Source organism: Trichophyton benhamiae, assembly GCF_000151125.1.
Source record: "Trichophyton benhamiae CBS 112371 chromosome Unknown Abenha-F-W-01a06.fp72, whole genome shotgun sequence".
NCBI classification, from domain to species: Eukaryota; Fungi; Ascomycota; class Eurotiomycetes; order Onygenales; family Arthrodermataceae; genus Trichophyton; species Trichophyton benhamiae.
In genome coordinates this window covers 604322-631993 of record NW_003315105.1, presented here as the reverse complement: position 1 = coordinate 631993, position 27672 = coordinate 604322, and the positions used below count along the sequence as shown (strand labels likewise).

At 49.9% G+C, this 27672-nt stretch overlaps 10 protein-coding genes across 10 annotated transcripts; 4 read left to right on the top strand and 6 right to left on the bottom strand.

Annotated features, from left to right (window-relative positions):
- Positions 1 to 521: 521 nt before the first annotated feature.
- On the bottom strand, positions 522 to 4005 carry ARB_07662 (lipase, putative; the record flags this gene model as incomplete). The annotated part of the gene is made up of 2 exons (XM_003014309.1): positions 522 to 3608; positions 3673 to 4005. 2 exons carry the CDS (start codon positions 4003 to 4005, stop codon positions 522 to 524), a joined length of 3420 nt encoding a protein of 1139 aa, XP_003014355.1.
- Positions 4006 to 6322: 2317 nt separating this feature from the next.
- On the top strand, positions 6323 to 7604 carry ARB_07661 (uncharacterized protein; the record flags this gene model as incomplete). The annotated part of the gene is made up of 2 exons (XM_003014308.1): positions 6323 to 7219; positions 7278 to 7604. 2 exons carry the CDS (start codon positions 6323 to 6325, stop codon positions 7602 to 7604), a joined length of 1224 nt encoding a protein of 407 aa, XP_003014354.1.
- Positions 7605 to 8371: 767 nt separating this feature from the next.
- On the top strand, positions 8372 to 12224 carry ARB_07660 (uncharacterized protein; the record flags this gene model as incomplete). The annotated part of the gene is made up of 5 exons (XM_003014307.1): positions 8372 to 8878; positions 8954 to 9865; positions 9922 to 10888; positions 10959 to 11086; positions 11154 to 12224. The coding sequence occupies 5 exons, from the start codon at positions 8372 to 8374 to the stop codon at positions 12222 to 12224; spliced, it is 3585 nt and encodes a 1194-aa protein (XP_003014353.1).
- A 239-nt stretch (positions 12225 to 12463) lies between these two features.
- On the bottom strand, positions 12464 to 14526 carry ARB_07659 (uncharacterized protein; the record flags this gene model as incomplete). The annotated part of the gene is made up of 2 exons (XM_003014306.1): positions 12464 to 14421; positions 14496 to 14526. The coding sequence occupies 2 exons, from the start codon at positions 14524 to 14526 to the stop codon at positions 12464 to 12466; spliced, it is 1989 nt and encodes a 662-aa protein (XP_003014352.1).
- Positions 14527 to 15401: 875 nt separating this feature from the next.
- ARB_07658 (uncharacterized protein) lies at positions 15402 to 17517 on the top strand (the record flags this gene model as incomplete). The annotated part of the gene is made up of 5 exons (XM_003014305.1): positions 15402 to 15470; positions 15606 to 16193; positions 16268 to 16588; positions 16652 to 16946; positions 17138 to 17517. 5 exons carry the CDS (start codon positions 15402 to 15404, stop codon positions 17515 to 17517), a joined length of 1653 nt encoding a protein of 550 aa, XP_003014351.1.
- An 834-nt stretch (positions 17518 to 18351) lies between these two features.
- On the bottom strand, positions 18352 to 19195 carry ARB_07657 (glutamine synthetase, putative; the record flags this gene model as incomplete). The annotated part of the gene is made up of 2 exons (XM_003014304.1): positions 18352 to 19104; positions 19127 to 19195. The coding sequence occupies 2 exons, from the start codon at positions 19193 to 19195 to the stop codon at positions 18352 to 18354; spliced, it is 822 nt and encodes a 273-aa protein (XP_003014350.1).
- A 434-nt stretch (positions 19196 to 19629) lies between these two features.
- Positions 19630 to 20088, bottom strand: ARB_07656 (uncharacterized protein; the record flags this gene model as incomplete). The annotated part of the gene is made up of 1 exon (XM_003014303.1): positions 19630 to 20088. One exon carries the CDS (start codon positions 20086 to 20088, stop codon positions 19630 to 19632), a length of 459 nt encoding a protein of 152 aa, XP_003014349.1.
- Positions 20089 to 21216: 1128 nt separating this feature from the next.
- ARB_07655 (oxidoreductase, short-chain dehydrogenase/reductase family) lies at positions 21217 to 22235 on the top strand (the record flags this gene model as incomplete). The annotated part of the gene is made up of 4 exons (XM_003014302.1): positions 21217 to 21269; positions 21332 to 21871; positions 21935 to 22118; positions 22179 to 22235. 4 exons carry the CDS (start codon positions 21217 to 21219, stop codon positions 22233 to 22235), a joined length of 834 nt encoding a protein of 277 aa, XP_003014348.1.
- A 362-nt stretch (positions 22236 to 22597) lies between these two features.
- ARB_07654 (uncharacterized protein) lies at positions 22598 to 23486 on the bottom strand (the record flags this gene model as incomplete). Its single annotated transcript, XM_003014301.1, has 2 exons — positions 22598 to 22758; positions 22925 to 23486. The coding sequence occupies 2 exons, from the start codon at positions 23484 to 23486 to the stop codon at positions 22598 to 22600; spliced, it is 723 nt and encodes a 240-aa protein (XP_003014347.1).
- Positions 23487 to 25460: 1974 nt separating this feature from the next.
- On the bottom strand, positions 25461 to 27019 carry ARB_07653 (glycosyl hydrolase, putative; the record flags this gene model as incomplete). Its single annotated transcript, XM_003014300.1, has 3 exons — positions 25461 to 26033; positions 26124 to 26827; positions 26914 to 27019. The coding sequence occupies 3 exons, from the start codon at positions 27017 to 27019 to the stop codon at positions 25461 to 25463; spliced, it is 1383 nt and encodes a 460-aa protein (XP_003014346.1).
- Positions 27020 to 27672: the final 653 nt, after the last annotated feature.

Genomic DNA, 27672 nt, shown 5'->3' with positions numbered 1-27672 from the left:
TATCCTTTCACGCTTGCTTGGCAGGGGAAAGTCTCCAATTTATTGGCCTGAGAACATTCCAGAATATGAAGGATTGAAATATGCCGTGGAAATATTTCTCAATGTTATGATGGAATGATCTACTATTTAGTGATATATTCGCAAAGATTTGATACTTCGCCCAGTTGTTTAAGTGGTATACTGATTTTAAAATCTATTGGGGATGCTGGGAAACGAAACGGAGTCATACGATTTGAGAGCTTGCCGATATATACTAACTAGACCTCACTATCTAAGGGTATTTGGGTATTTCTCAGAACGCCGGTATCACAACAAGGTATAATGTAGTTTTCTATATGATGTGAACAACGAAATATAGAGGGGTGACAAAAATAAAAGATGCTCCAAATGCTCCTGACTTACGATGGTGGCCAAAACCGAATCCAATATGCTCAACCAAAAAGTCCCGAATATGATAGAGGAAATTCGTGTAATTCATTCATGTGAAATATAAAAAAGATCAGTGGTGAGGTAGACATCTGTCACTCATCTTCAAGGACCCCTCGGGCTAGGATGGCCAGGCTCGACTCGTACCTTGCTGGACTGTGGTCCAACAGCATGCCAGAGCCAAACTTGACTTCCCGAAACCTCTTTTCCACGTCTCGGATGTATTTTAGCTGAACCCGGGTGGCGGGCCGGCCAAGGCGAGGATAGCCATCCCCAGCAACCATATCTCCAGAGAAGGCATCTCGCTGGAGAACTCGCATTGTTTCAACAACAAAAACTTCGCCGGGAGGCAACAGTTTTGTAGCTGTAAGACCTTCTCGCAGGGATTTGAGAGTATTCCACGCCCACGAATCTTCGCCTAGACCATCACCGGCATGTATCGAAGAAGGGCTATCCATATTTAGTTTGTTAGCAATGCTGCGTGTGATTGCATCCCACACCCTGGCTTTAACCTGAGACTTAGCGTCGGCGACATCGCGCTTAAAGGACAGGGCTACGCTGTGGAAATCATGCAATACACCCAGTGAAAGGGTAGGGACCACATCATGCCCATTAACAATTGTAGTGATCAATCCACGGGTGGCGAGACGGAGTGGTGGACTCATCACGGCAGGTGGGCCGTATGCGTATACATGGACAGGTCGACCGGGAGGTAATGAAAACTGGCCCGTTGGCTGATGAGTGCTCTGAGTGGCTTCGTTGGCAGTGGCGTGAAGTAATCCTGCAAAGGCCTGCTGTGATGATGATGTGACAAAGGATGGACCAGGCAGGTCGGGATGCTGGGGCTGTGACATAAGCGTTGCGAGAAGGGCAGCTACTCCACCTCCAAGGGAGTGGCCGCAAAAAATAACACCATAATCTGGAAACTCTTCAAGGGCCGATTTAAGTGTAGCCATGACTTTGCCTCCACCGCCTTCTAGAAGACGTCTTGCAGAGGCTAGCATGCCTTTGTGGACCTGATAAGTTCTCCCAAGCCAATTCATATCGTCATAGTCGCAGGTCATATCGGTAAGGATATCTTCGAAGCCCCAGGTACCTCTTAGTGTTAAGACAGCAGCTTTAGATTCGTGATCTATGGATAAATAATGGACTAAAGGGAACCCCTCGGAAGTAACGCCTGCAGCATTCGTGCCGCCCGCCGTGTCAACGAACGACGAAAGCAGAATGGTTGATGCCGGTAGCCCTGTGTAGTCTGAAAATGAATTATGCTCGTGGTGATCGACTGGGTCCTCATAACGCAACTGAGTAGTGGCATTAGAAATGCCCATTATCCTTAAAAAATTTGACCCGTACGATGCAGATGAAAAGCGAGAGAAACGACGAATATTTCGTACTAGGTTGTTGGATGGGTAAAGCCCAGGGACATATCCGGTACGTGAAAGTGATGAGAGAGCAGAATTGTCGTCATACGCACTCTTCCCGGTTCGAGGTGCTAACAATAGCGAGGTTTCGGATCCTGTGGCAATAGAGTAGAGGCTAGGAACAGCTGATTTGGACGAGTTGCGCCGAGACATCATCGGGGTACCGGGGCGGCTGGTGAAGTTGAGGAAGAGAGACATGTCTTTCTCCGACCTAGCCTTTGACAAGGAAGAGTTGCTGCGGATATGCTCTCTGGGAAAAGACGGAGAGCTAGGCTGTGTCTCTGGAGATCGTATGGAGTAAGGATCTGGGTGAGTGAAAGACTCTGGGCCTTTTTCGCGAAGTAAGTAGCGGCTGGATGCTAACTGATTTCCAGAATTAGCCTCGTTGGAGCTGGCTTCGCGTTCAACCTTTCTTGGAGTAGATTTCTCTTTTTTGGGAGAGAGTGGCCGAATTCTATTTGTGGAATCTGACATCGCGGTCTTATTTTTTACGGCAGAGGTATTGCTCTTTTCCCTTTCTTTGCTGGAACTTAGCACCTTTTTCAGGCCGCTTTTGTGTCTGCTCCTGGTTTCGTGAAAGGGGCTAACAGAGGGGTTACCCTGCGCTGCAGTTGAAGCTCCCTTTGATAACCTCTTTGATAAATTGTTCCCGGGCTTTTCCTCTACGTTAGCCTTCACCTTGCTGGTTATGCGCGCAAAAGACCTAGTCCCAACAGTTCTTGGAGTCTCGGAGCCACTTGTATCTGACGCAGAAGTCCTCCGACGTCGATGAGTGCGTTTTGGCCGCATCCGGGGACTGCTCTCAATACTGGTCGACTGTGTAAATCTCGCATCATCATTGGAGGTATTCTCTCTAAAGCCTGTTTGAGACCAACCATATTGTGCATCCGGTGTAGTAACTTGGGAAGGCATCCGCAACTCTGAGTCATGGAAGGAGTTTGACACCGTCTTAAAAACAACTGTATGTTTCGGGAGGGATTCGCCTATTAGTTCTGAACCAACAATTGCATTATTGTATTCTGGCTGCACCCTTTCTTCAATCTTTGTAGTTCCAGGCGGGGGAGAAATGTTGACACGGCCCGAGTCAAAAACGTCTACCGTTATTGTCCTAGCGGTGACTGTATCGACCTTTATGGTTGCATGACAACCTCGCGGTAGCTGCTCCGCAATATAACGACGAATCTCATCATCTCCAAGGTCATGTTCGCAATCTGCGTGAAGAGATACGTGGGGAACAAGATGACTGAAAGACCGGTTTCCTCGCTCAAGGGTATCTAGGCTCTCATTTCCGCTAGTATCAGGTATAAGGAAAGAGGAGGGCCGCAAGGACGAAGAATCACCTCCGTCCATGTCTTCGCCAAACGCCGTTTGGTGAGTCCCAACAACATCGGCTCTCAGCCCATTATCGAGAATGACAACGTCCCATATAGTTTCCTCATTCCCATTCTGCCGGGTTTCCTTGTCCGTCTGTCTACGGCCCCATCGCTGCAATAAAACAAACCCTATAGAGCCAACGAGTAGATCTCCAACACCAACCGTCTCTCCAAGCGGAATGACCTCAGGATTGCGAAATTCACGTCGAATGAGGGTAATGATCGAGGCGATTGCTCTGGATGATTCGGTAGACCCAAGGATGGCATCTAGCGTCGAAAGAAGCGTCTGAGAAAATGATGTCACAGAGGAGAGTGTAACTGTCGAAAGATGAAAGCCGGCAGAGGCGAAGAATGAAGCAGACGTAATGGTGGTGTGCAGGGTTGCCAGCTACAATCAAACATTAGCTATCCCGAGCGCGTATATAAATACATATAGAGGAGGAATGGCTCACACTACGCTCCAAGAGTGACTCTGCCTCCGATCTTCCATGCTCGTCGCTGCTCCGAGAGACTACATCTCGGCCAGCCCGTATAAGGATACCTTCTACCACAGCTCTGCTTAGCTCTAGCCCGGTAAGAGTTGTTGCTCTGGCGCTATTTATTACAAAACCCCCAAGATACGTCCACAGCCGCAGGGAGAGTGAGGTCGACTGCGTCACCAAGCTGACCAGGGACGCAACAGGGGACGGTAAAAGCGTGCTGCTGGACGGACGACCACCCTGAGGCTTCTTCCACTTGGTCACCGATGTCGCTGATGCCTTGTCAGGGTGGTCATGCCCAGGCATGGCTCAGAGAGAGAGTACGTGCGCTAAACGATGTCGATAACCGATATCAACAGATCGATCCATTGATCCGTCCACCGCGGGGTCGTGCCAACGCAGAAACTGGGGTATCTGTCGGTATATAAAACAGCCGCCATGCAGCATTCGCTCAGCAAGATGCCATCGCGACAGGATTCCAGCTGGGGTTGAGGTTTGTTCGATGTCATCCGCAGCGCTGAATGTGACAGGCGCAAAAAGGAAGAAAAAGGCTAAAAAGCAAGATAAGGAAAAAAAGGAGACGAGATGGCACTTCCCCTTTAGGCAACTCGAGTAACATGTGATCACAGCTGATAGATTATGTAATAAAATTTCACACGTCACATGATCAAGCCGAAGGCGCCTTCCTCACATTTCATTTTTACATAATCATATTAGATAAGAACTCTATCTGAATGCATTACATAATTTGAATTTAACTGAAAGGGGAAAAAAGCAACGTCCGAAGTTTGCAGAAACGTCCATCCACGACTTCGCCAGCAGCGGCAGCAGCAGCAACAACAACAAAAACAATAACTATTACACAGCCCCAGGGAGAGAGCGGCTTTTGCGAAGCCACTAGTTTTTAAGGAGTACTCTGTACGGGGTGCGGGTTGGAGGACAACAGAGCACGGCGTGGAGGTAATAATAATAATGCTTGTGGCCTGCAGGAACGGAAAACAGCTAACATGTGAGCTGTCGCCTGTCTGCTCCGCAAGGACGCTTCTTCCCGCCAGGCAAGAAGACGAGTTACGATGTAACCCCACAGAGGGTTCCCCTAGCCTGCAGCCTGCCCTGGTTCTCGAGCCGGCCCGGTCTTGGGTTTATACGAGGTTAACTGGTTGCTCGTGTCAGTTCGACAAATCTGGGCAAAAAAGCCACATTTACCCAGCCAGCCATTCAAGTCGCGTCCTGGGTGTCATGGAGTCAGAGGGGGCGCCGAGTTGACGATTCTTCAGGGAGATTTCTTGCGTTCGGAAAAACCAACTATTCGATAAGGAGCCTGTAGTGCTCACTGGCTCGTCAGAAGACCCCGTCATCTGCAGGGACTATCCTTACCGAATCAGCGGGCTTTGAGCAACAGTCAAGCTGCTTTTCCATTGGCATCCCTCGCTCCTGGTGGGTGATGTACAGAGTATGGGAGCAGAGAGTAATAATAATATACTCCGTGCTTAGGGGGCCGCTGCTAGCAGTCGTGCGAAAGGAGATGCCGCGCATCACGCAGAATGCTGGCGAACCATCGTTCTTCCTCGGCTTGGGGCTCCTGGTTCTGGAAGCAAGCGGTGTCGATTATTTTCCTGGAGCGGTTTCCCGGGATGCTTCAACGGCATTTCTCCCCCGTCACCCCAGAGAAAAATCATATTCTATTTTCCGCCTGTGAGCATCGTTTCTTCAGCAGGGCCAGCTGGTCGAGGTGCAAGACGAGTTCGATTTCAGGGTCTCGTTCCCTTGCTTCGTGAGGTGTTCAACCCTTTTTAGTTTACCCAAACCCATCACGGATGTGCGGGCTTTTTTTTTTTTTTTTCCTTTCTGTTTTCCTGGGTTATGGGTTAATGTTCCCATTCCCCCGAGACTGACAAAAGAGTTAGTCAACAATTAAGTACGTGCACATCGGATGCCATCCTCCTGCCTGGACCAAGCAGGGTCGCATTCACTTTTCTTCCGTACGGAGTACAAAGGGTTGCAGAAGATATCATATATTCAGCAGCCAAAAATTAATGTTTATGATCCGTTTGCCCACTTGAGGCTTTCTGGACCAGAGGATCAGATACCCTTGCAAGGGAAGCCTTGGGGGTGAACCGTCTCGCCTAACTCCAAACTCTTCGCCTATATCTCCACCTCGTAGCAATTAAAATACTAGCGGACGGATACTCTCCTCCCCTCTTCACCGGTTGGAAGGTTCTGCGAAGGTTGAAGATCGCCAAGTCGCCGCCTGCTGGTTGTACTTGACCTTGATCCATTCCTTCCGACATTCCAGATTTCTTCGATTTCTTCGATTTATTCTCTCTTTCTTTGTTTGCCATCCTTCGTTGTTCTGGAACTCTCAGCGCCATGATATCCTGTTGATATGGCACCCAAGTATGGCCTGCGCTCATCCCGCAATCAGCCATGTAACTCGTCTCCGTCCTCGAATCCCGATAAATGGCTCTCCTGGAAGAAGCTGTTCTTTGGTAGCAGGAAAAAGGCCCTGTCGTTTGAATCGATCGTTAACGGCTGCACTTGTTCGGTCAGTGTCACATATTTTATTCTGGACGGCACGGATATCTAACATTCAATATATTAGCCCTGTGGATTGGTCGATTTTATGAATTATCTCCTTTATGTTGAACGCGCTGCCGAAAATCTTCAATTCTACCTATGGTACCAGGACTACATCCAGCGCTTCGCCGCCCTCTCTGAATCGCAGTGGGCATTGTCACCGCCGTGGACGGAAGAGCAACGGAAGAGAGTGATCAGGCTTAACAATCAATCGAAAGAGAGAGCAAAGCGTGCCCCTTCTGTTACTGGTGCTTTTGTACCCGCTCCCGCCTTTCCACCTGTTGGAGAAACTGAGCTGGATGATTTGACACCTTTTGCAACCCGCCCAAGCAGCTCCCACGTCGACCTTGAAACCAGCAGTATTACCCGTGGAGACTGGTTTGACTGGGATGGGGGATCGAAAGCAGCGGAATGCCAGGAGTCTATCGACGAATCAAGCGCCTTCGACGGTATCAACCCTCTTGAGCCATGTATGACTGCCAGTTCTATCAATTACCTATTGTGCCAACCAACCATTGCTAACAAGTTACAATTTTCAGTTACTATTCAACCACATCGCAAGGAAATCAACCGAATCATATCCACCTACATCTTAGATAACGCACCCCGGCAGCTGAATCTCACGTCAATAGAGCGCATAATAGTAATGCAGGCTCTATCCGCCACCACCCATCCATCCGCCTTTGCCGGCGTAGTCCAAGAAGTCGAATGGAATCTACGCCAACAATCTCACCCGCAATTCCTCCGATGGTCTCTAAATAACAGCAATAGCAGCCGGCTACTGTGTGCTCGTGTATTTAGCATGCTAATCATCGCGTGCGGGCTCGCCTTAGCTATTGTTTTGGTATTCAGCAAGGTCCATCGCGGCTGGAGGATGTTTTCTGCCCTGCTTCTATTTCCTGGTATCGCATCATTGATTGCTGCGATGGAAGGAACCTGCATGGTATGTGGCTTTCCAACTCCATACAGCTATCCCCAATGCTTACTCCGTCCATTTTTAGTTATTTCTTTGTTTTTACAAGCGTCAACTACATCCCTGGGAGATATACGGCGCAACAAATGAACTTCCAAAGAACTCTTGTCGACTTGATCGGAGCGCATTTGATGCCTTCGGGTCAACGAATTCCTACGATAACGAACCTTGGAGACAGAAGAACAAGAAAAGGGGCTTCTTCAGCAAAGTTTTAGATCCACCAGTGCGAATTCAAGATCCAACCCTTTGCCAACTTCAGACCATGACCATCATCCGCTCAACGACACTCGGAACCGCGATTACCGGTGTGCTCGTTGGCATTTTCATGACTTTACCAAATGGGAACTATTTCTAGTCGTGAAAGTTTGCCACCCTACTATTGACTAGTACTGCAGTGCAAGGTCCACTTCTGGCTTACGCTATGTCGACTCATTTTTTTACGACTCTTCTTAGGCGCCACAACCTATATCTACCTTTACCTTCCTCTTCTACCTTACTCCGCCATTATCATTTCCGGCTTAACTATAATCGGGGTGGGCATTTTGAGCCATGTTTATAGACGTCATACGAAAATCTGCGGGATGGGGGTCTTTTTTTTTTTTTTTTTCTTCTTAGGGTATGTATGCTAGGAGTTATGGCGCATCGGATTGGGACGACTCCTTTTTCCACACATATACCACACATATACCACGGGGCACGGGGTCATGAGACCGGTTTGATACTCTGACGGCGATCAGATACCATGGGGTTGACTTGTATCAATATCCAGCAGAACATAACACTTTTCACGTCCATTTCTATGAGTTTGGCCGGGTAAAAATCACAAGCAGCGCTTGCTGCCATTCTCAGTTGCTAATATAGATAACTAAATATAATTCCATGAATGAGAACAAGCTATGTACATATAGAACTGAATAATACGACCTGACTCCAGTAAAGCGCTGTGAAGCCGAATCGAAAAGGGGGTGTGCATATATCCAATTTATCCAAAATAGGCTTAGCGTCTTCGCGACGCGCCCAGGCTTATTAGTTAAGTGATGTGGGAGAATTTATTTTGTCACGGCGAACGGATTCAATGTCAACAAGAGCCTAACGGCGACAGCAACTGGCTTCTGTGGGACGATGCCAGACACCCTAGCGCCTCCGAGAAGACGGCAAAGGGCTGCAGAGTCCGATTCTGATGACGATGAAGCGTCCAGCGGGGGCCGAGATGGGACCCCGTTCTCGCATGCATCTAACGGCAGCAAACGCGTTAGACTAAGTACTGGAAGAAATGACCGTGAGAGCGAAGCAAGTGAGGAATCTTCGTCTGAGGAAGATTACAGTGATGAGGTCCGTAAGGATGAGACGCTGGTAACAAGAGCTTTGAGAGACACCTCTGAAAATGCGGCATCTTCGAGTAATGGGCATCATGGAGGTTCCCGTAACCAGGGCGTGGGAAATGCTGCAGGGAAAGGCCTTGAGCATCTCCCTGGGTCAATTGTGAGAGTAAAATTAACGAATTTCGTGACTTATACCTCTGCCGAATGTCATCCGGGACCGAGACTAAACATGGTGATTGGACCTAATGGAACTGGAAAAAGTACCTTTGTCTGCGCCATATGCCTTGGACTCGGATGGGGGCCATCGGTGAGCATATGCGAACTTAGTACTCTGATTTTTATGTGAGGCTATTCACTGACGTTGTGTTTTTTTTTACCGTAGTATCTTGGTCGAGCTAAAGATGTAGCTGAATTCGTGAAACATGGCGCCGACGAAGCTACCATTGAGATTGAGCTTAAAGCCAGAGCAGATATGGATCAAAACCCGATAATTTGCAGAACGATTAAGCGTGAAGGCAATAAAAGCACATTCTCGATAAATGGAAAGCCTGTTAGGCAAAATGTTGTGTTATCGCTTGCAAAGTCGTTCTCAATCCAAATTGACAATCTTTGTCAATTTCTTCCACAGGATAAAGTGAGCGAATTCGCTGCCTTATCCCCCATTGATCTGTTGCATTCTACCCAACGAGCAGCCGCCGGGCCTGAAATGGTGAAATGGCATGATGGCCTGAAAGAATTACGGACAGGGCAGAAAGAGATCTTGGAAGAGAGCAAGAACCAGAGAGAACATTTGGCAAGCCTGGAAAAGCGCCAACAAATGCAACGCGAGGATGTGGAACGAATGAAACAACGAGAGGAAATTAAAAAGCGGCTGAAATTCCTGGAAATGTCAAGACCTCTGCCCCGATTTAACTCATGCAAGAAAGAAACCAGCGAAGTATTGGAACAGAAACAGAGGCTATTGCGGGAACAACAAGAGCTGGAAAGGAAACTGGAACCGGCACTGAGAGCTGTCAACTCGAAACGGGCCTATTATTCTAAAATAGAAGCTGTGCTCAAACAGAAGAGAGTCCTTTCGCAAAGGGGGGAAGAGGCTGCAACCGCCATCTCGGAGAAACTGGTCAAAATTGATGACAAGATAAAGGATCTGAGCAATCAGATCGAGGCAGAAAAGCAGAACGGTGGTAGGCAGGTGGAGGAATGCAAGAGAGTCCAACAAAGTATCAACAGGCTCCAGCGTCAAATGGAAGAAGAGGCCGTTGAGTTTGATGGCGCTGCATACAGCGAGAAAATAGTGAGTTCAACGTACCCCTCCTCGATCAATATCTCCATGAGCCTAATTGTCCCCAGCGTGATTGTGTTCGGCGTATACGTGAAGTAGAAGAAAAGGCGAGAGAAATCCAAGCTAGAAAGTCAGACACTGTGCGCAAGGTGGAGACCCATAAGAGAAAGATTGCCAATGCTGAGCAGCGATTGATTGATTTGAAGTCTCAATCTGGCCAGCAAGAGGAGAAGTTGAAACGGCTCTCCGACCATTCATCCAAAGCCTGGGAATGGATAAAGCAGAATCAAGACAAGTTTGACAAGCGTGTGTATGGGCCTCCAATTGTGGAATGCTCTGTCAAAGACCCAAGGTATGCCAGTGCTGCCGAGTCTCTTCTACAAAGAAATGACTTTATTGCTTTTACAACACAATCCCGGGAGGATTTCAGAAAGCTACAGCGGTTTCTAAACCAGGAGCTGGGTCTACACGATATAAGTATAAAGACATGTACCGTGTCGCTGTCCAGCATGTCATCTCCGGTAACCGATGAAGAGCTTCGCTCGCTGAGATTTGATGGCTGGGCAAAAGACTATCTAGACGGCCCAGAACCTGTTCTAGCGATGCTGTGTAGTGAGAATAGGTTCCATCAAACAGCCGTCACTTTAAGGGACATTTCAGATGAGGAATATCGGAAGCTGGAGAGAGGGACCATAACCACCTGGGTTGCTGGAAAGCAAGCTTATCAGGTCATCCGCCGTCATGAATATGGCCCAAGCGCAACAACCACCAGAGTAAGGCAATTATGGCCTGCTCGGATCTGGACTGACACTCTTGTCGATTCCTCTTCCACTGAACGAGACCTGATGAACTGCATTTCGGAATGGAAACAAGAGCTGAGCGAGATACTTACTTCCGGTGAGGAAGAAAGGAGTACGCTGCAGCGATTAAAGGGTGAAAGAGACGCAGCTTCTGGTGAAAAGGACGAACTTGAAAGGGAAAAAGCAGAGAAACAATCAGCAATGGTGAACTATAACGCTCTCCCAACGAAGCTTGGTAAGTTGGTTTGTTCCATATCTTCAAGTATATGTGCTACGACCCAAATGCTGATACCACACTCAACTAGCCCAACAAAAAGAGAAACTGAAAGTATGCAATACTCGGGTAGAGGGTATTAGAGATCGAGTTGAGGCATTGCGAGACAAGCAAGATGAGCTTGCTGTCGAGAAAGCCGCAGTGGCTCTTGAGTACTCTGTGAGTTCCGTTATGACATTATTGATTGATAGGAAAGTTGAGGAGCTAATAATAACATCTCGGTAAGGCTGCGGTGGTATCTCTCGCCAAAACACTTGAGGAAGTGGCTCGTGTGGAAATCCTTGCAATCGAAGCCATGTCTGACGTGAGCACGTTAGAGGAAAGGAATGCTGAGTATACCGGTGAGCTCAGCGAGAAGACAGCAGCAGTCGAACAGGTAGTGCGAAAACTAGATGAATTGCGAGATAAGCTCCGAACGTCAAAAGCAGAAGTTCGAGCCGTTGTTTCTCAGATGGGTTCGACCCCGGGACTGAGAGAGGTCAGCGAAGAGGTCAAGGACCACACCATCGAGCAACTAGAAGCAGACATCGACTCTGAGAAGGCCAGGCTTGAGCTGACGCACGAAGGAAGCGGCAATGTCATTCAAGAGTTCGAACAACGACAACTCCGCATCGACCAGTTGAAAGAACAGCTCAGCTCGTCAGAAGAGAGACTGGCTGCGATTGAACAGTCGATCAAGGAGATACGAAGCGAGTGGGAACCACGGCTGGATGCAATCGTGTCTAAGATCAGTGATGCATTCGCAGACAACTTTGCACGTATTGGATGCGCAGGACAGGTATCGGTTGATAAGAATGAAGGAGCCGGAAACGATGCTGGGCCCGGAAGCGATTTCGACCAGTGGTCCATCAAAATACAGGTCAAGTTCCGAGAACACGAAGAGCTATCCATTCTTGACTCGCATCGGCAATCTGGTGGTGAGCGAGCAGTCAGCACTATCTTCTACCTCATGGCGCTGCAGTCACTCTCTGCCTCGCCGTTCAGGGTAGTCGACGAGATCAACCAGGGCATGGACCCTCGCAATGAACGTATGGTCCACGAACGCATGGTTGATATTGCCTGTGGACAAGCCGATTCAGGCACCACTGGCGGACAGTACTTCCTGATTACGCCGAAGCTGCTTGGTGGACTGGTATACAAGCCCGGCATGACGGTGCTGTGTATTTTCAGCGGCGAGTTCATGCCCGAGGATTATACGCAGCTGGACTTTCAGCGGTGCGTGTTACGAATGAAGGAAGTCAAGGCTCAGCAGGGACTGTCAGAGAAGGCCCGGGGTAAGAGGGCGATGGTAGGGTGAAGAAGATTTAGCTATGTCAACGCTTTTTTCTTTTCTTCTATTTTTCCTGTTATTTGATTTGCATGTATGCGGTTCAATATTGGCGATGGGTGGTTACTTTGGATATCCATTTCACATACTTAGATAGCACCTTGCATTATTACTTTCTTTTTCGGAGTCTCGCGACTCTACTGGTTTTCAAGTCGCATGACATACTTATACGTAATAAGTAACTACTTGGATTTGGCAGGTTAGTGTATTTAATCATGGTGGTCGCTTCTGGAGCCATGAAGTCTGCCTCGTCCCTGGCCCTTGAGCAGGCCGGTTGATCGCTCAACCCAGGCCGTAGCAGCAACACTGATTCCACCATCCCTACTCGTCTCCCGCTCTACGACACTGAAGACTTTCTCTCTACGCTTGTCAGCGTCAAGCTTCAATCCTTGATCCGCCAGCCGAGTGGTTTGAGTTGTGGTGGTGTCCTCCGTTTCAGGCCGGAGATTAAAAGCCGTCTTCCATGCCTCGAGGCCTCCTATCACACCCATGTTTCGCGTACTAGGTATACGCATTAACGTTTTCTCGACCTGATAGCCTACCTCTTCGGCGATGCAGACGAGTTTGGCCGTTAGCGAGCCATAGGTAGACGAGGCCGAGGCTGGGTTCTGCTGGGCTTCAAGCTTTTTCTCTCGTAGGGCTTTCAAATCACCACTCTGCGGCTGATGTTCGTATCGGTCATTCTCGGTCTCTTCTTCTTTTTCCTCTCCTCCTGCTTCGTTTGCTGTGTTTGTTTTTGGATGTTTGGGAGGCGGATAGCGGTATCTGGCGCCTGATAGGCCGTGGGAACAGCATGGTATGGCGAGAAAGGGCAGTGGTTGGGAGGGGTCTGACAGGACTCCAAGCAGCGGAGTCCAGAGGGTGAGTTCATCTGCGTGGTTAGAGATGATGAATGTGCCGCTCTTGAAGAGGCCGGATATAGTTGTTGTTGTTGGTGGTGTTGAGTCGTCTGAATGGGCTGGGCCTAGTACATCTTTATAGGGCTGGGGCACACATATGCTTTCCTTCAGGTGCTGCTGCACCCAGGGAGGGAAGATAGACCAGGTCTTGCGTGAGCGTGCATCAAACCCGAAGCCCCGGTACCCTTCAGCCAGAAGGATGTAGACCAGCACTCCATTACCGCATGCAATGTCAACGAATCCAGGAAAGTTGGTTCTCATGACAGGAGCATCTCTCTTCATCACGTCAGGCTGTTCGTCTACTTCTTCTTGGTTAGAGTAGTCGGAGGAGCAAGAAGGGAGGTGATACATGACATTCCATAGCTCGATGAGGAATGCGGCGATGGAGAGGTCCTCGAATACATGTTTCGAGGGCTCGGTGACTTCCACCCAGTTTCTGACCAGGCTTGGAGCATACTTTGACTTTAGCCTGGTATATGTGTTCTGCACGGTGTGTTGGGGGATGAGATTATCCTTGAACGGCCGTGGTTGCGAGCCGCTTGGATGCGAGGTTGCGGCCGGGCCAGAGGCAAGACGGACGTGTATGGAGAGGAGGTTGAGGAGGGTGCGGTGCAGCCGGTTGGAGACGGTGGACGGTATGCCTGGTGTGAAGGGGAGGAAGTGTAGGGAGAGTGTGCCTTGGCCGGTGGAGGTGGAGTGGGAGTACAGAAGGGCAAATCCGCGGACGAGTGGATGGTAGAAGGGTATGTCTTTCTCCTGGGCCGCGTGGGGGTAGTATACGGCCAGATGAGATGTTTTGTCTGTTTCTTTTTCCTTTGTGTTTTTGTATAGACGGCATGTCTGGTCATGGGGAGGGTCGAGGTTTGGGTTTCTGGGTATCAGCCTCCTGACGACGACCCGGTCCAGGTCGAATCCAGGGAAGTGAAGCGGCAGACGAGTGTCCTTTGCATGGCATACACTCTCAGCTTCTTTTTCTGATGCTGGGCCATGATGCTCGTGTTCTGTAGTGGCAGCGGCCAGCACTCCAGCACTGTCATGGAGGATGTCCGCCCTGAACAGGCTGGGGGATATCAGGTTCGGATTGGCCAGCAGGTGAGTTGAGACCGAGACAAAGACGGCCGGCCCGAAGCCGAGCTGCGACTGGCTGAGCGAGGGCGCCGTCAGCCAGCTGTCCAAGCAGTGGCCGTCCGAGTGGCCGTCCTCCCCTTTGGCGGCCAGAGGAGAGGGCTGCAGCGACAGCGCAAAGTCAGCCGGCGACGTCCGTTCGCCTGGCCGTTTATTAATTATTGACCACTTGTCAGCCGTGTCGATGACCTCAGAGGCAGGGCTAATCAGGACTCACCCGTCTTCTTCTTCTTCCTTTGAGCTGGCATAGCCCCCTTTTATTCGACAGACATGTAGATGTTATTATATCCCCCTGAAGGCTCTGGCATGTTTGTACGGAGTAAGTATATCGTTGATAGTGCATTACGCAGGCCAAGAGCGCTCTCGTCTAACCGGGCGCCCAACCGCCAGCACAGCCTGCCCGCCTGTCCAACGCCGACCTGTCTCAGAAGATAATCTCCTCGACCACCGTCGCATTTCCTTCCCATCCTCGTCGTTTGTTCTTCTGACATTGACTCTGGTATAATAGAATATATTAAATACGGACGAGTAAGAGTAAGAGTAAGAGTAAGAGTATGGTAACAAAAGAGAAAACAAACAGTACAGGGCGGTACTGTAATACAGGGGAAAAACAGTAACCTGAGACCAAACTTACGGCCGTTACGGAACAATACAGCCCCATTCCGAGGTTAGTCAGCAGCTGTGACGTAAAATACGCCCGAACGCGGTGACGGTTTTTCCGTTTCCTGTTTTTTATCGTCACGTTTCCGCTCCTTTTCGCCTTTTCTCAGTCTCCATCGACTTTTCCTCCCTCTTTTTGGAGTCGCCAGCTCGAGATTTCCGGGTCAGCGACAGCGACGAGCAGCGGACAGACCGAAGACGAGACGAGACCGAAGAGCCAGCGAGAGCCAGCGAGAGCCAGCGAGGCATCGAGACAGAGACAGACAGCGAGCCCGACAGCGACAAAGAGTGCAGAAGAAGCAGAGACAGAGACAGAGACAGAGACAGAGGCAGAGACAGAGCAGAGCGCCCGCCCAGTGTGCATCCTCTCGCGCCCGGCCAGCGAGCAGCCGCCCAGCCGCCGGCCGTCGACCCCTCGCTGCTGCTGCCCCGTACCGTCGCCGTCTCGCGCTGCGGTATTACGATGGGTCGCACCGTCGACCAGGAAGTCCACGCCGCGTTTGTCGAGTTTCGCGCCAAGGAAGACGACAAGGTGAAACTCGCCCCGTATTTTCATGTATTGCTGTTTGTTTGCGTGCGAGAGAGAGAGAGTTATATATAAAAACCAAAAAAGAAACAAGACTAAAAGCTGTCCGGGGATGCGGTTCCCCCTTGCGCCGCCTTGTAGTGTCTCTCCGTGCAGTGCATCTACTGCCAGCAGATCCGAGCGAAGAACACCAGCCGGCAGAAGCAGCATCTCCTCGAGTGCCCGGCCCTGCGCGGGCACAACAACCCGCACGCCCAGCCAGCGCCGCCGCCCCAGCACCAGCAGCAGCAGCAACAACAACAACAGCAACAGCAGCAACAACAGCAGCAGCAGCAGCCGCAGCAACAGCCCAACGGCGTCGGCGGAGCTGCCAATGGCTACGGTGCGGCGCCAGGCGGGCCCCCGGGCGCTCCGGGCGCTCCAGGACCGGCCACCGCGACGCTGCCCTCGACCAACGGCGGGCTGATGACGCCCGGAGTCAACCCCCATGCCGCCGCTGCTGCTGCCGCCAGCGGGATGCAGACGCCCATGGCCAGCCTGCCGGGCCGTCCCTCGCTGCCCTCCCAGGCCGCTCCGCCGTCCGCTGCTGCTCCCGCCGCCGCCCCTGCGCGCGCCCACAGCACCCCCAAGGCCAAGCAGGCCCGCCAGAGCACCTCCAGCCTGCCTGCGCCGCCGCTCGACGACGTCCACGCTGCCTTTGTCGAGTTCCGCGCAAAGGAGGAGGATAAGGTCAGTCTTTTTTTTACTCCATTTTACTCCATTATATATTCTGTTAGAATATGCTGACTGGGTATTTTGTATAGTGTCTCTCGGTGCAATGTATATACTGCCAGCAGGTGCGGGCCAAAAACACCAGCCGCCAGCGCCAGCATCTGCTCGAGTGCCCGACATATCTCAACGTCATGAAGGATTCCATCCCGGCAAACAACCTGCAGCACACCTTTCCCGAGGGAGACATTGCTCGCTCCCTGCAGCTGCCCGCGCCCACGCTCGAGCTGGACTTCCGCATGAGCATCAAGCTGAATCCCTCCGTCTCCCTGGGACACAGCATCTGGGGCCAGCGGGACTGGGTCACCTTTGTCGGCGGGCAGTGGGCCGGCAGATGGGGCAAGGGAGTAGTCTTGGTGAGTCTTTTTTTTCGATCTCTTTGAGTATATATATCCAGAGTTAACACTAGCATCGTCTAGCCCGGCGGTCAAGACTCCCAGGTGGTGGTCAAGGAGCTGGCCACCAGCATGAAGTCGTCTTACCTCCTGCAGACCTCCGACGAACCGCCCGCTTTCATCATGGTCAAGGCAAACGGCTGGATGACCGGCGCCAAGGAAGTGCTAGAAAAGGTCGCCGATCCCACCGTCGCCGACTCCATCAACCCAAACACCTACAAGTACCGCGTCAACATCTCCATGGAAACAGGCGACGAGCGGTACGCCTTTGTCAACACCATCATGTGGGTTGGCAGCGGCTGTCGTCGTGGCTCGGAAGGTATTTTCTCTCCTCCTTTTTTTCTCTTTTTTTTTTTTTTTTTTTTTTTTTCCANGGTATACACCAGTCTAACTTCCAGTAGTAATCCTCGATGCATTCCGCGTCAACTAGACCACCTCTGCATCGCTCCCAAAAGAAAAATAAATAAAATAAAGAGAGCCCCCGAACAACGCTTGAATGACCCCCTTTAGTAATGCTTCTGCTTGTATGGAAAATCGGTTATACTTACATCATGGCCAGGGAAATGTGGTGTTTTTCTTTTCTGTTCCCTCTTCTATCCAACGTTATATACCTTATGCCCGTCTCCAAAGTTGCCTGGCGCCTTGTCTCCTCTGCCTCCTCCCAACCCGCTAATGCTTTGCCCTTTTTTTTTTTTTTTTTTTTCTTCTCTTTCTCTGTCTTCTTCTTTTATGTTCTTTTTCTTCTCTTCTTGATACCACTTTATTGCACCTTTGTTATTCCTCAAAGACCTTTTTTTTTTATCTTGCTCTCCTTGCCTTTCCATCTAACGTATAATGCTAAAAATGCCACCCTCCTGCTTCCATACCGTTACCATAACGTCAATACCTAGAAACACCCAAAAAACACCCAGTAAATAACAACTTCCCCCCACCCATGGCTCTATTCTTACCGTAAGGCACCAACTTAATCTTAGTTCCGGGCGGCGTCTAAATAATGGCCAAAAATACCCCTATCCAGCTCCCCTATTTTATTACTTACTAGCCTACCAGTTAGAATTTTAAGCTTTCCATAAGGTTTTATATACCTAAACTCGCCCCTAAGATGCTAGCTCCCGCTGGTACGGGCGGTAAAAAGGGTGTTATCCCCAAGGTGTATCCTGACGTTCGTTACCGCCGGGCCTCTGCAGCTTTTTTTAATTACTGGAACTGGACTGATACGCGTGCGTTTTAGTATGGGCAGTGTTCCAGAGGGGGGGAAAAAAACATGCTTTATACTCTGATAATACGCATACCCGGAAATCCCAGAGTCTGGGGAAGAAACGGCCGATACATAGTGCCGGTATTCGGGAGATCGCTGTACCAGGCCCCATGGGTGGGTGTTTACCGTCTTTTATCTTTTATTTTACGTCTGTTCTGGTATTCCGTGCCTGGTACCTGGTTGTTGGCGAAATTACCACGGTGCAGAGGGTCCTCCGTAGGCAGGTAGGTGGTGGTAATGGGCGTGGCAGCGTGAAGACCTGCCTATCATTTATGATAATGATAATGGGCGTGATGGCACTGTAGTTCTAAAAGCCAGAGAGAAGAAAAAAAAAAAAAAAAAAAGGAACCTTCTGTAGTTACTCTATACATACATACGCTGTATAGCTGTATATATACGCTGTCAGACTCACACGGTTTCTATATATCGTTTTACCTCCCTGCAATACCGGAATAATGAACATTCGTTAGCCAGATTTGATCGTGACACCAGATGCAAGGAACGCAGCAGTAAAAAAAACAAAAAAATTAAATAGAACATACCAATCGGTAACAGCCTCTTCCCAGAGACGAATCTCATGCTCTCTCGTCCCACCAAAGTGATCTACAAAGTCGTCTCCAAGCGCCTCGCGAGCAACGCTCTCCTTGGCCGTGAACCGAGCAACGGCGTCCTTCAGGTTCTTCGCCAGCCGCTCGCCCTTGTCTGCGGTTCCGCCGACATCCTCGCCCTTGGGCAGTGGAGGGATGGGAATGTCAAGCTTCTTCTCCACTCCACGCCATCCCAGTGCAACAATTGCAGCGAGGACATAGTGCGAGTTGACGTCGGCGCCGGGGACACGGATTTCAAATCTCGTTCCCTTCCCGCTGCAGGTCGGCGGGGAGATCACCCTGATAGACGCAGCGCGATGCTCCAGGCCCCATGAAACCGTCACGGGCGCCCAGAAGTTTTCTACCAGTCGCTTGTACGAGTTTATTGTGGGAGCGACAATGGGCATTATATCGGGCAGGCCAGACAGAATTCCAGCAAGGAAATGTCGTCCGATGTCAGAGATGTAGGCTAGGTCAGGGTACGGCGGGGAGGGATCGGGAGACTCGCGCACGAACAGGTTGGCTCCCGATTCGTCGACGAGGGAGATATGCATGTGGCCGCTGTTGCCGGGGAGGCCTTGACGTGGTTTGGCCATGAAGACAGGTGTAATACCGAACTTGGAGCCGACGGACTTGACCACATATCTGATTTACAGTTAGCATATATGCATTCCCTTCTTCTTCTTCTTCTTCTTCTTTTTTCGCGGTCTTTTTTCTATGCATATTTTCAGTACGTACTTGAATAGGCCGCCCCGATCAGCCATGTCCTTTACTTCGCCGAACTGCAGTGCCTATTACATCATTAGTGCCATCTCACTGCAGAAGACTGAAAAAATGGTCTACGCACAGCTTCAAAAACGCCAGGCCCACTCTCCGTATGCCAGCTTTCGATGTCACACTCGAATTCGCGACATGTGTCGAATATCCTGTAAAAGTATTCCTGGTTATGCACGGTTCGGGTCAAGCTGTACCCAAACATCCCCTCCGTCAACGGCTGCAGGTCGTTAACCGGATTGTATTGGAGAAAGCGGGCGGTCCCCGTCGAGTTGCGTTCGGCAGAGTCAACAGTCGGCGGCGCTCGATACTGATAGAACTCAAATTCCACTTTCAAGCCACATTAGAATCAAAAACTACCTTCTCCCTCGCTCTGGAGGGTGTCACATCTCATGCATTGGCGTAGTGCGTATCATACCTCCAGCCATGGCCCTGTAGCCCTTCTCCTCCAATCCAGCGGTAGCAGCCCTCAGCAGCCCGCGCGGACACGCTGAGATCGCCTTCTTGGTCTCCGGGTCAAGAAAGCTGACCAGGAAGAAAGGCACGTTGCGCTCCCACGGTATCCTCCGGAAGCTGCTCAGGTCCGGAACAGCCACCAGATCTCGATATCCGTTCTCCTTATTGCTTATCCCCAGCTCCTTGAAGTATGTCTGGTCGTGCATGTCCCAGCCGAAGATAACGGAGCAGAACCCAAACCCATCTTGGGCGATCGAGAGGAACTTCCGCTTCGACACGAGTTTGCCGCGAAGTATGCCATCGGCGTCGAAGCCGGCGACCTTGACCTGGCCGTCATCTTCGAGCACTTCTTCGAGGTTATCGAGGGTCACGCTCTCTGCAGCCATGATGGAGATCGTCTCCCCTCTTTCTTTGACGGTGCAGCAGGGCCGGGGGGGGATGCAGCGAACAGCAGAAACAAGGATTTAAAAAGAAAAAAAAAGTCAACCAGGGCGCAGAATCGAGGACGGCGAAGCTCTAGCAGTGTCGAAGACAGGTCGCCGTTTCTTCTTCTTCTCAGCGCGACGTCGTCGGCTTCGTCGCTCTTCATCGCCCTTCGTCGCTTTCGTCTCCTTTTCTTCCCGCCGCCGTCGCTTCTTCCGGCCGTTATCGCCGAGGCTTATCGCACATCATGTGATTGATTAGTCATGTTTCATTGGTAAGCACTTCCTGGTCTATAAGAACTTGGGCCAGAGGGGGAGGCTTCGAGGCCAACAACGTCTGGGAAGACAGTGAATTTGGAGTAGACGGCAGGACGAGCAGTTACTTTTGGCTGCTCGCTCTTGTTTTACTGTTGTGAGGGTTTTGAGGGTGCTACGCGGGTGCATAGTTATAGAGTCTTGCTTGGATACTTACGACATATAACATGAGTGATGCCCCTTGATCCAGGGCCAGGTAGTTATGGGGGGTGCCGGCCGCCAGGGTGAGGGTAGGACAGCGTTATCTGATGGACTATAACTGAGGTCCTGGAGAATCTGGATTATCATTCTTCTATAACCAACACTGCTCTCCTCCATTTACTGAATCTCATTACTACCTACATTCCCTCGGGAACAGCATTAGAAAACAGATATATATACACAGCTATCCATACTCTTCTAGACCACTAACGACAACCACTCTGTACTATCATCGTATCATCGATCCAAATGCTCGGATATCAAATATCAAATGCTTGCAAAGGAGAGCAGGAGCTTAGTATATGTATAAAGTTGCTCCACTGAGTGGAGACTTCTGCTGCGTTCGGCTTCTCGGTTTCGGCTGATTCATCTCGCCTGCTTCTGCCCCTCGTTCATCTTCTCCTGAACAACGAATGCAAGCTGCCCTTTGATAGTTCGGTATATCAAACTACACAGTAAGTATTGCAATGCTCCCTATACTTTTTCTTGAGTTATATTGTCTCTCCCTTTTTACAGCTTGATCTAACTGGCATACCAGCAGAACAACTCCCCGCACTTCAACCCACTAGATTCACCATGGCCGGAGGACGTCTTCAGGGCAAGAATGCCATTATCACTGGAGCTGCAGGGTGAGAATTTGATATCCCATAGCTTCTATTCTTGCTATGAAGCTAACTGGAACGTATAACAGTGGAATTGGCCTCGAGACAACTATCCTTTTCGCACGCGAGGGCGCCTCCGTTCTCATGGCAGATATCTCCGAGCCAGCCCTCAAAACCGCTCTCGAGAAAGTAAAGAAGGTCGTTCCAGAAGGCGCCAAAGTCGAGACGATAAAATGTGATGTTTCCAAGGAAGCCGACGTCAAGGCCATGATTGACCATTTGGACGCCTGGGGTGGCATGGATATCATCTTCAACAACGCCGGTATCATGCACGCAGACGACGCAGATGCCCTCGACACCCCTGAGAAGATCTGGGACTTGACTCAAAACATCAACGTCAAGGGTGTTTGGTTCGGATGCAAGCATGCCGTCGCCAGTCTTCGCAAGAACAAGAAGGCCAAGGGAAGCATCATCAACACCGCTAGTGTTGTTGCTCTTGTCGGCAGTGCTACCCCACAGCTTGCATATACCGCTAGTAAGGGAGCCGTGCTCGCCATGACCAGAGAGTTGGCGATCGTGCATGCCCGCGAGGGATTCCGATTCAACTCTCTGTGCCCTGCCCCCTTGAAGTGAGTGTTGCCAGTACATTGAACGTCTAGGGTATCATTTTTTTACTGACATGTGAATTACAGCACCCCTCTGCTCCAGGACTGGCTTGGTGATGATGCTCCTAAGCGTCTGAGACGCGAGATTCACTTCCCAACTGGCCGATTCGGAGAGGCCGTTGAGCAGGCTCAGGCCGTTTTGTTCTTGGCCAGTGACGAAAGCAGCTTTGTTAACGGCACCGACTTCGTCGTCGATGGTGGCATGACCAAGGTACGTTACCGTTTATTTATTGCATTCTAATCACAACTGTCTTTGCTAATCTTGTGCTAGGCATATGTCACCCCTGAGGGCCCAGCAACCGAGGCTCCCAAGAGCCTTGCTGCATGAAACAATCATTATAGAATAACGACCGGGCTTTAGTATATAAACGCTTCTGTTATACGTGATTAAATATAATCTGATAATGAATACTTATGACAATGACACTTGATTACTCATTGACCATTTCAAAACATTCTAGTAATCGTACTGGAACTTAATGCATCCTCCGAGTCGCACGTCAACACTAATACCTAGAGAGTCCCACGGCGTCATTAGGTAATCCCGAACAACCATTCATACTACTTTTCATGAACACCACAAAGTTGAAGCCCCTTTATCCCCTTCTCTAAGGCCTCGAGACATGAGTTGATCGTTTTCTAAGGATCCGGGTGAGCTAGGGCATCAACAGGGTATAGTACGGGGATATATCATACCGCACGGTGCCGAATAGAAGGAGTTTCTTCAATATTCAACTGATTGAGGGCCTTGGATATGGTAGTAAAGCCGGCATAATGGAAACTCTGGCTTGGTTTGTGGCCTAGAAGACGAAGATCTGCAAGGCGTACAGACAACGTCCCCAGAATAATACCTGCAGACACACAGTTGTTCGACGTCGCTACATGTTCCAGTCTAGAAACTGTGCGGTTGGTAAATTCCAGAACTCTTAGAATCAACGCCGCCTCTCTCTGTTTCCCAATCTTCACTGCTCCGATCGTTAGATCTTGGTAGAAACAGCCAATCCAAGCTCTACTTACAGAAGACTGTCGGAGGAATGGGGAAGTGTGAGGCTATTCGTCCCTTGCTGGATTTCACGGCCAGCTTCGTCATCATCTGGAAAATGTGCGCCTTCTCAAAGATGTATGCAACATAGGTCCACATATGCGCAACCTCCGAGTAAGCCTTTGGAAGACGGCTGTTAAGTGCGCAGATCCAGGTATCCGCAAAACTTTCCACTGCTTCAAGGCATTTGTAGGTGTCGACTAGAAGGGCAATATCGGTAAGTGTCCGAAGCGTAACTTTTCGAGGCACATTCCTGGAATGGCCGTGGAATATCTTCATAAGGATCATGAATGCCTCTGAATTGGTGCATTTCAGAGGAAGTTGAAAAACATGGCGACAATTCGGCTGGTGTCTCAGCTTCCATGGGCCACCAAATTGTTCACGGAAATAACCAGAGGCTAGAATGAGTTGTCTTGAAGAGACTGTTAAACTCTCCTCGTGAGCCTTTTCGACACTGTGCTGCTCTGGCTCCACCTTTAGAGCAGTGACCAAATCTCCGCCAGGGTCCAATACATGGTTTGTTGGGCAATTGGTCATTGTAACTTCAGGAAGTAGAGAGAATTGAAAGGTTCAAAGCTAGGTCTTGAAAACACTGGCCTTCCTGGTACGGAATTGGTATAAAGATATATAGATAAATGGTGGATAAGTGGAAGAGTAGTAATCAAATAGGTACTTAGAGTGCATTGGGGCTTTAAGTACTCCAGTATTTGGCTGCTTGACTGTAAAATAAGGTTCATTTCAAATTCCAGTGTTGTTAATATCAAATTTGCAGTTTTGTTCATGCTGGCGTTGTTGTTGTAGTAGTAGTGTTACTTTGAAGTGTTGATATTGACTTTGATAAAGTAGAGAGAGAGCGCTGCGAGTAACTAACTAGTTACGCGCTAAGCCCAAAACGGATTAGCTGCAGATAGCCTGGATAAGCTTGGACTTGCAGCAAAACGACGAAGAGCTCGAAGATAGAGAAAGCAGTCGTTTAATGCCTTTGGGACGAAGATAATCACTCTACTACTATACGATACCTTGCTCGATATAGAGGTATTGTTTTGCATAATGTCAGCACGGTCATGGGCTAAGATGCTTGTCGGGTAAGTAGTGTTCATCTGCCTGCAACCTGAGAACAACCGCTGACCAGCATTATACAGAGGCGCCGTACTCATTATCGGAGGCCCGGCATTGGTAGACTACTTGCGCCCTACAGATGAGGAATTGTTCAAGGTATGCGCATACCTCCCTGGCCTACATCTAGAGAACAGCACTGATTTATATATGCGTCAATATAGCGATTCAACCCCGAGATTCAGAAACGCAACTTGGAGAACCGGGAAAGACGACAGCAGGAGTTCGATCATTTCATGACGCAGCTTAAGGAAAAGACGAGCTCGAGTAGGAACAGTACGTTGTTAACCATACACCTCAATTGATCCGTATTGTTTGTTGTCATGGCTGACGTGGACATGTTGGATAGTGTGGGAGACTAGCAAGACAGCAGAAGCGGACAAGAAGAAGCAACAGACGCAACCCGTACAACCAAAGCAGGACTCAGAATGAGTGATTTTTGCAAGAGGGTATAATATGGGTTATTCTTGATATACGTTCTCTATACCAGCCGGTGACATGCTAGGTTAGACATTGAGTATGAAGAAAACCAGCCACTCTTCATACGGTTTATACTGCCACCTTTAAGATAACGGCCTGTGAGGATGCTGGGACCGCGGTATTCACCCATGGGCAAAGATATAATGTATTATACGTTAAAGTTGGGATTGAATTTAGGGATGGCGTTGGCAGGGCTGTTTGATCTATATGAAGGACATTGTACCTTCTACCTCTCTATTGACTAGCGATAAACCTTCCCGCTCATGTACATATAGAAAGACAAGCCGATACAATGAGAAGTATTGCAAAGAGGGAAATATCACAGTGAGTCAGACTGCTAGAAATTACCAAGCACCGAGGCATAAGCATAACTATAATAACTAATATTTACTATTTGCAAAGCGGTGTGCCCTGGGCGTATTTATTGTAAGTGACAAAGAGAAAACAAAGGAAGAAAAGAAACAGAGCAAATAAGCATCTTCAAGGGAGCAAAGAAGTAACTGCAAGGGAAACAAGGTCATGAATATTGCCTAAGACGCGCAGCCACGCCTCTACACTCCGGTTCTCCTTTTAAAGCAAATGACGGGGGAAGGAAACGAGTAAGAAGGAAAGGGAAGGGAACGGGTGTTAAGGAGACAGGAAGAATATGATGATGAAGAAAAGGGTAAGGAATACAGTTGAGACGCAATAGGGTTACAAGTGTGGTGCGATCGCGTGCGTATGTATTGTGTTGTAGAGAAACAGAAGAAAGCTGAAGAGACGAGGGAGAAAGGCAAAATGGTTGGGTTTGCTGGGATGAAACATTAGACCACCTGGTAAAATGCATACATATATGTGAACTAGAAAGGAAAGGCGGAGAGCAAACAAAGAGGTGGGAAAAAGGGGTTTGGGAACGGATCGGAGGGCGGGATTGGTTTATGACACCATCCACCAGACACCTCCGGCAATTCCCAGGAGGATGAGAGTGGTCAGGATACCGGCGCCTGCTCTGTCTCCAGAATTGATTTCGGATGGTTGCTTCGTTTGGTTGTTACCTGAGTCGTTACCGGCATTAGGATCACCCTTACTGGTACCCGTCTTACTGTTTGCGGGACCAGAGGCCTGCTTTTTGTACCACAGGTTGGATTGAATGACTTCCAGAGCAGCCATTTGTTCGCCGACTCCGGTCTTAGAGGTGCCCCAGTCCGCTCCCTTAGTCCAGTAGAGACCACAGGCGTTGTCTGGGCCATTGCATTGGAGGGCTGCTGCCTTTGCGGATTCCCTGAGCAGAGGGTTAATCTTTTCGATGGTGTCGGGGGCAATAATCATGGTTGCGGCCATCCAGCGGGCCATGTAAGCCTTGAACGAACGCTGGTCATTGTTGCAGTTTCCTTGGGCTTCACAGGCGACTTCGATCATGACACCCTTGGGCTCTTTCTGGGAGAAGAAGACTTCGAAGCCCTTGATAAGGCCGAACAGACGGTCTTTCCAAACGGGGTCCTTATTGGTCTATATGTGAAAATGTGTTAGCAATTCATATGCAATAATATATATTATGTATGATGGTGGATGGATATGTGTCCATTGGGGAGAGCTTACGTGGTTGTACATGTGGGCAGTGCCGAGAAGCAGGATGCCATTGTTGTACGACCATTGAATGTGGTTGATGCCAGAGCAGTTGTCGGCAGAATCCGTTCCATCGAAAATCTGGAATGTAGGGCTGATAAGTTTGATAGCGGTCATCCATCTCCATGCCTTGTCGGCCCACTTGGAGTAGCTCTCGTCGTTGGTGTATCTCGCCAAACGTGCAGCCAGGTGGAAGAAAGCACCGTTAGAAATCGCGTTCTTGTAGTGGTAACCATTGTTGAGACTGAAGATCTGCCATCGTAGACCTCCGCCGCAGGTTTCGTTGTCCCAGCGTGCTGATTGACGGTTAAAGACAGCCTGCACGAGGTACAGCCACTGCGGCTGGTCTGGTGGTGGATCGGGAAACTTGTTCTCGACGGCACTCATTGCACTGATGGCCCAGAAGGCCTGGTCGTCGTTACCCAAACTGCGGCTTTGGTTGCGAGGCTCATAATTCTTTTCCGTTCCGACTTGGTGAAGCATCGCCTGCATTGTGATCTTGTTGTAGGCGTCGTCGCCGGTATACCACCAATAGTCTATAAGGGCCCCGAACATCGCGCCGGCCTCCCACCAGTAGTAAGGATCCGGCAGATTGCCTGGAACATCTCCAGTGTGGTTTCCGGTGTAGTAGGATACCATGCCATGGGCGATATGGCTGGCGGCTTTCTTGATGGAATCTATTTCCCCACAACAAGGGTGCGTCAGCGGCTAATACAAACATGTTGCATGATCTGGAGAAGATGGGATGCAGGAGCTTCCTTACTTTCGTCATCTAGATTCAAGTCGATCGACCCCAGGGCCACCTGGGCCCCGAGCAACGGCGTCAGGAGCGATATCCATGACCTCGGAGATCGATAAGAGGAGAGCATTGTCGTGATGGGCGAAAAAGGTGAAGGAGGGTAAAAAAAAAAGAGAGAGAGAGAGATTATGCAGAGAAAAGATATGACGTATGGACAGCAACGGTGATCAAAACGAGAGACGATAAACAGGGAAGCGAAGTCGATTCAACAAGCAGTCAGCGAACGTAGCATGCGGTCAAGATACTGTCATTCAGGTCATCTGAGCGGCGAAAGCGAGAGAATTTGACGGGGGGTGGGCTCGTCCGACGTGTGAGACACCAGAGAGCAAGCAAGCGGCTGGGAGACGGATAGGGCCCGTGGTAGCAGAGTGCTCTCGACGGGCAGGGAGCGTACTTGCTATCGAAGTCGTGTGTGTCCAGTGTAGCCTGCAGCGGGAGAGCGTAAGGTTGTTGTCGAAGTGAAGTCTCCCTGGTGCAGCGGTATATCAAGAGAGCGAGAGAGCGCGGCGCCTGGACAGCGGTGGATCTGCGTGCTGAGGTGGAACTGCGACGAACGTTTTTTCTGCTGGGCTGACGACGATGGTGCCAAGCTCGGCTGGAGAGGATGCGGAGGGCGCGGGCTGGCCGTCTCTAGTTGCAGGTCGATGAGAGAGTCCTGTCGCGGGCAGTCGACGCCAGGGGGGCTGCTTGCTGCCTGTCGGTGCTGTCGGTGCTGCTGGCTGC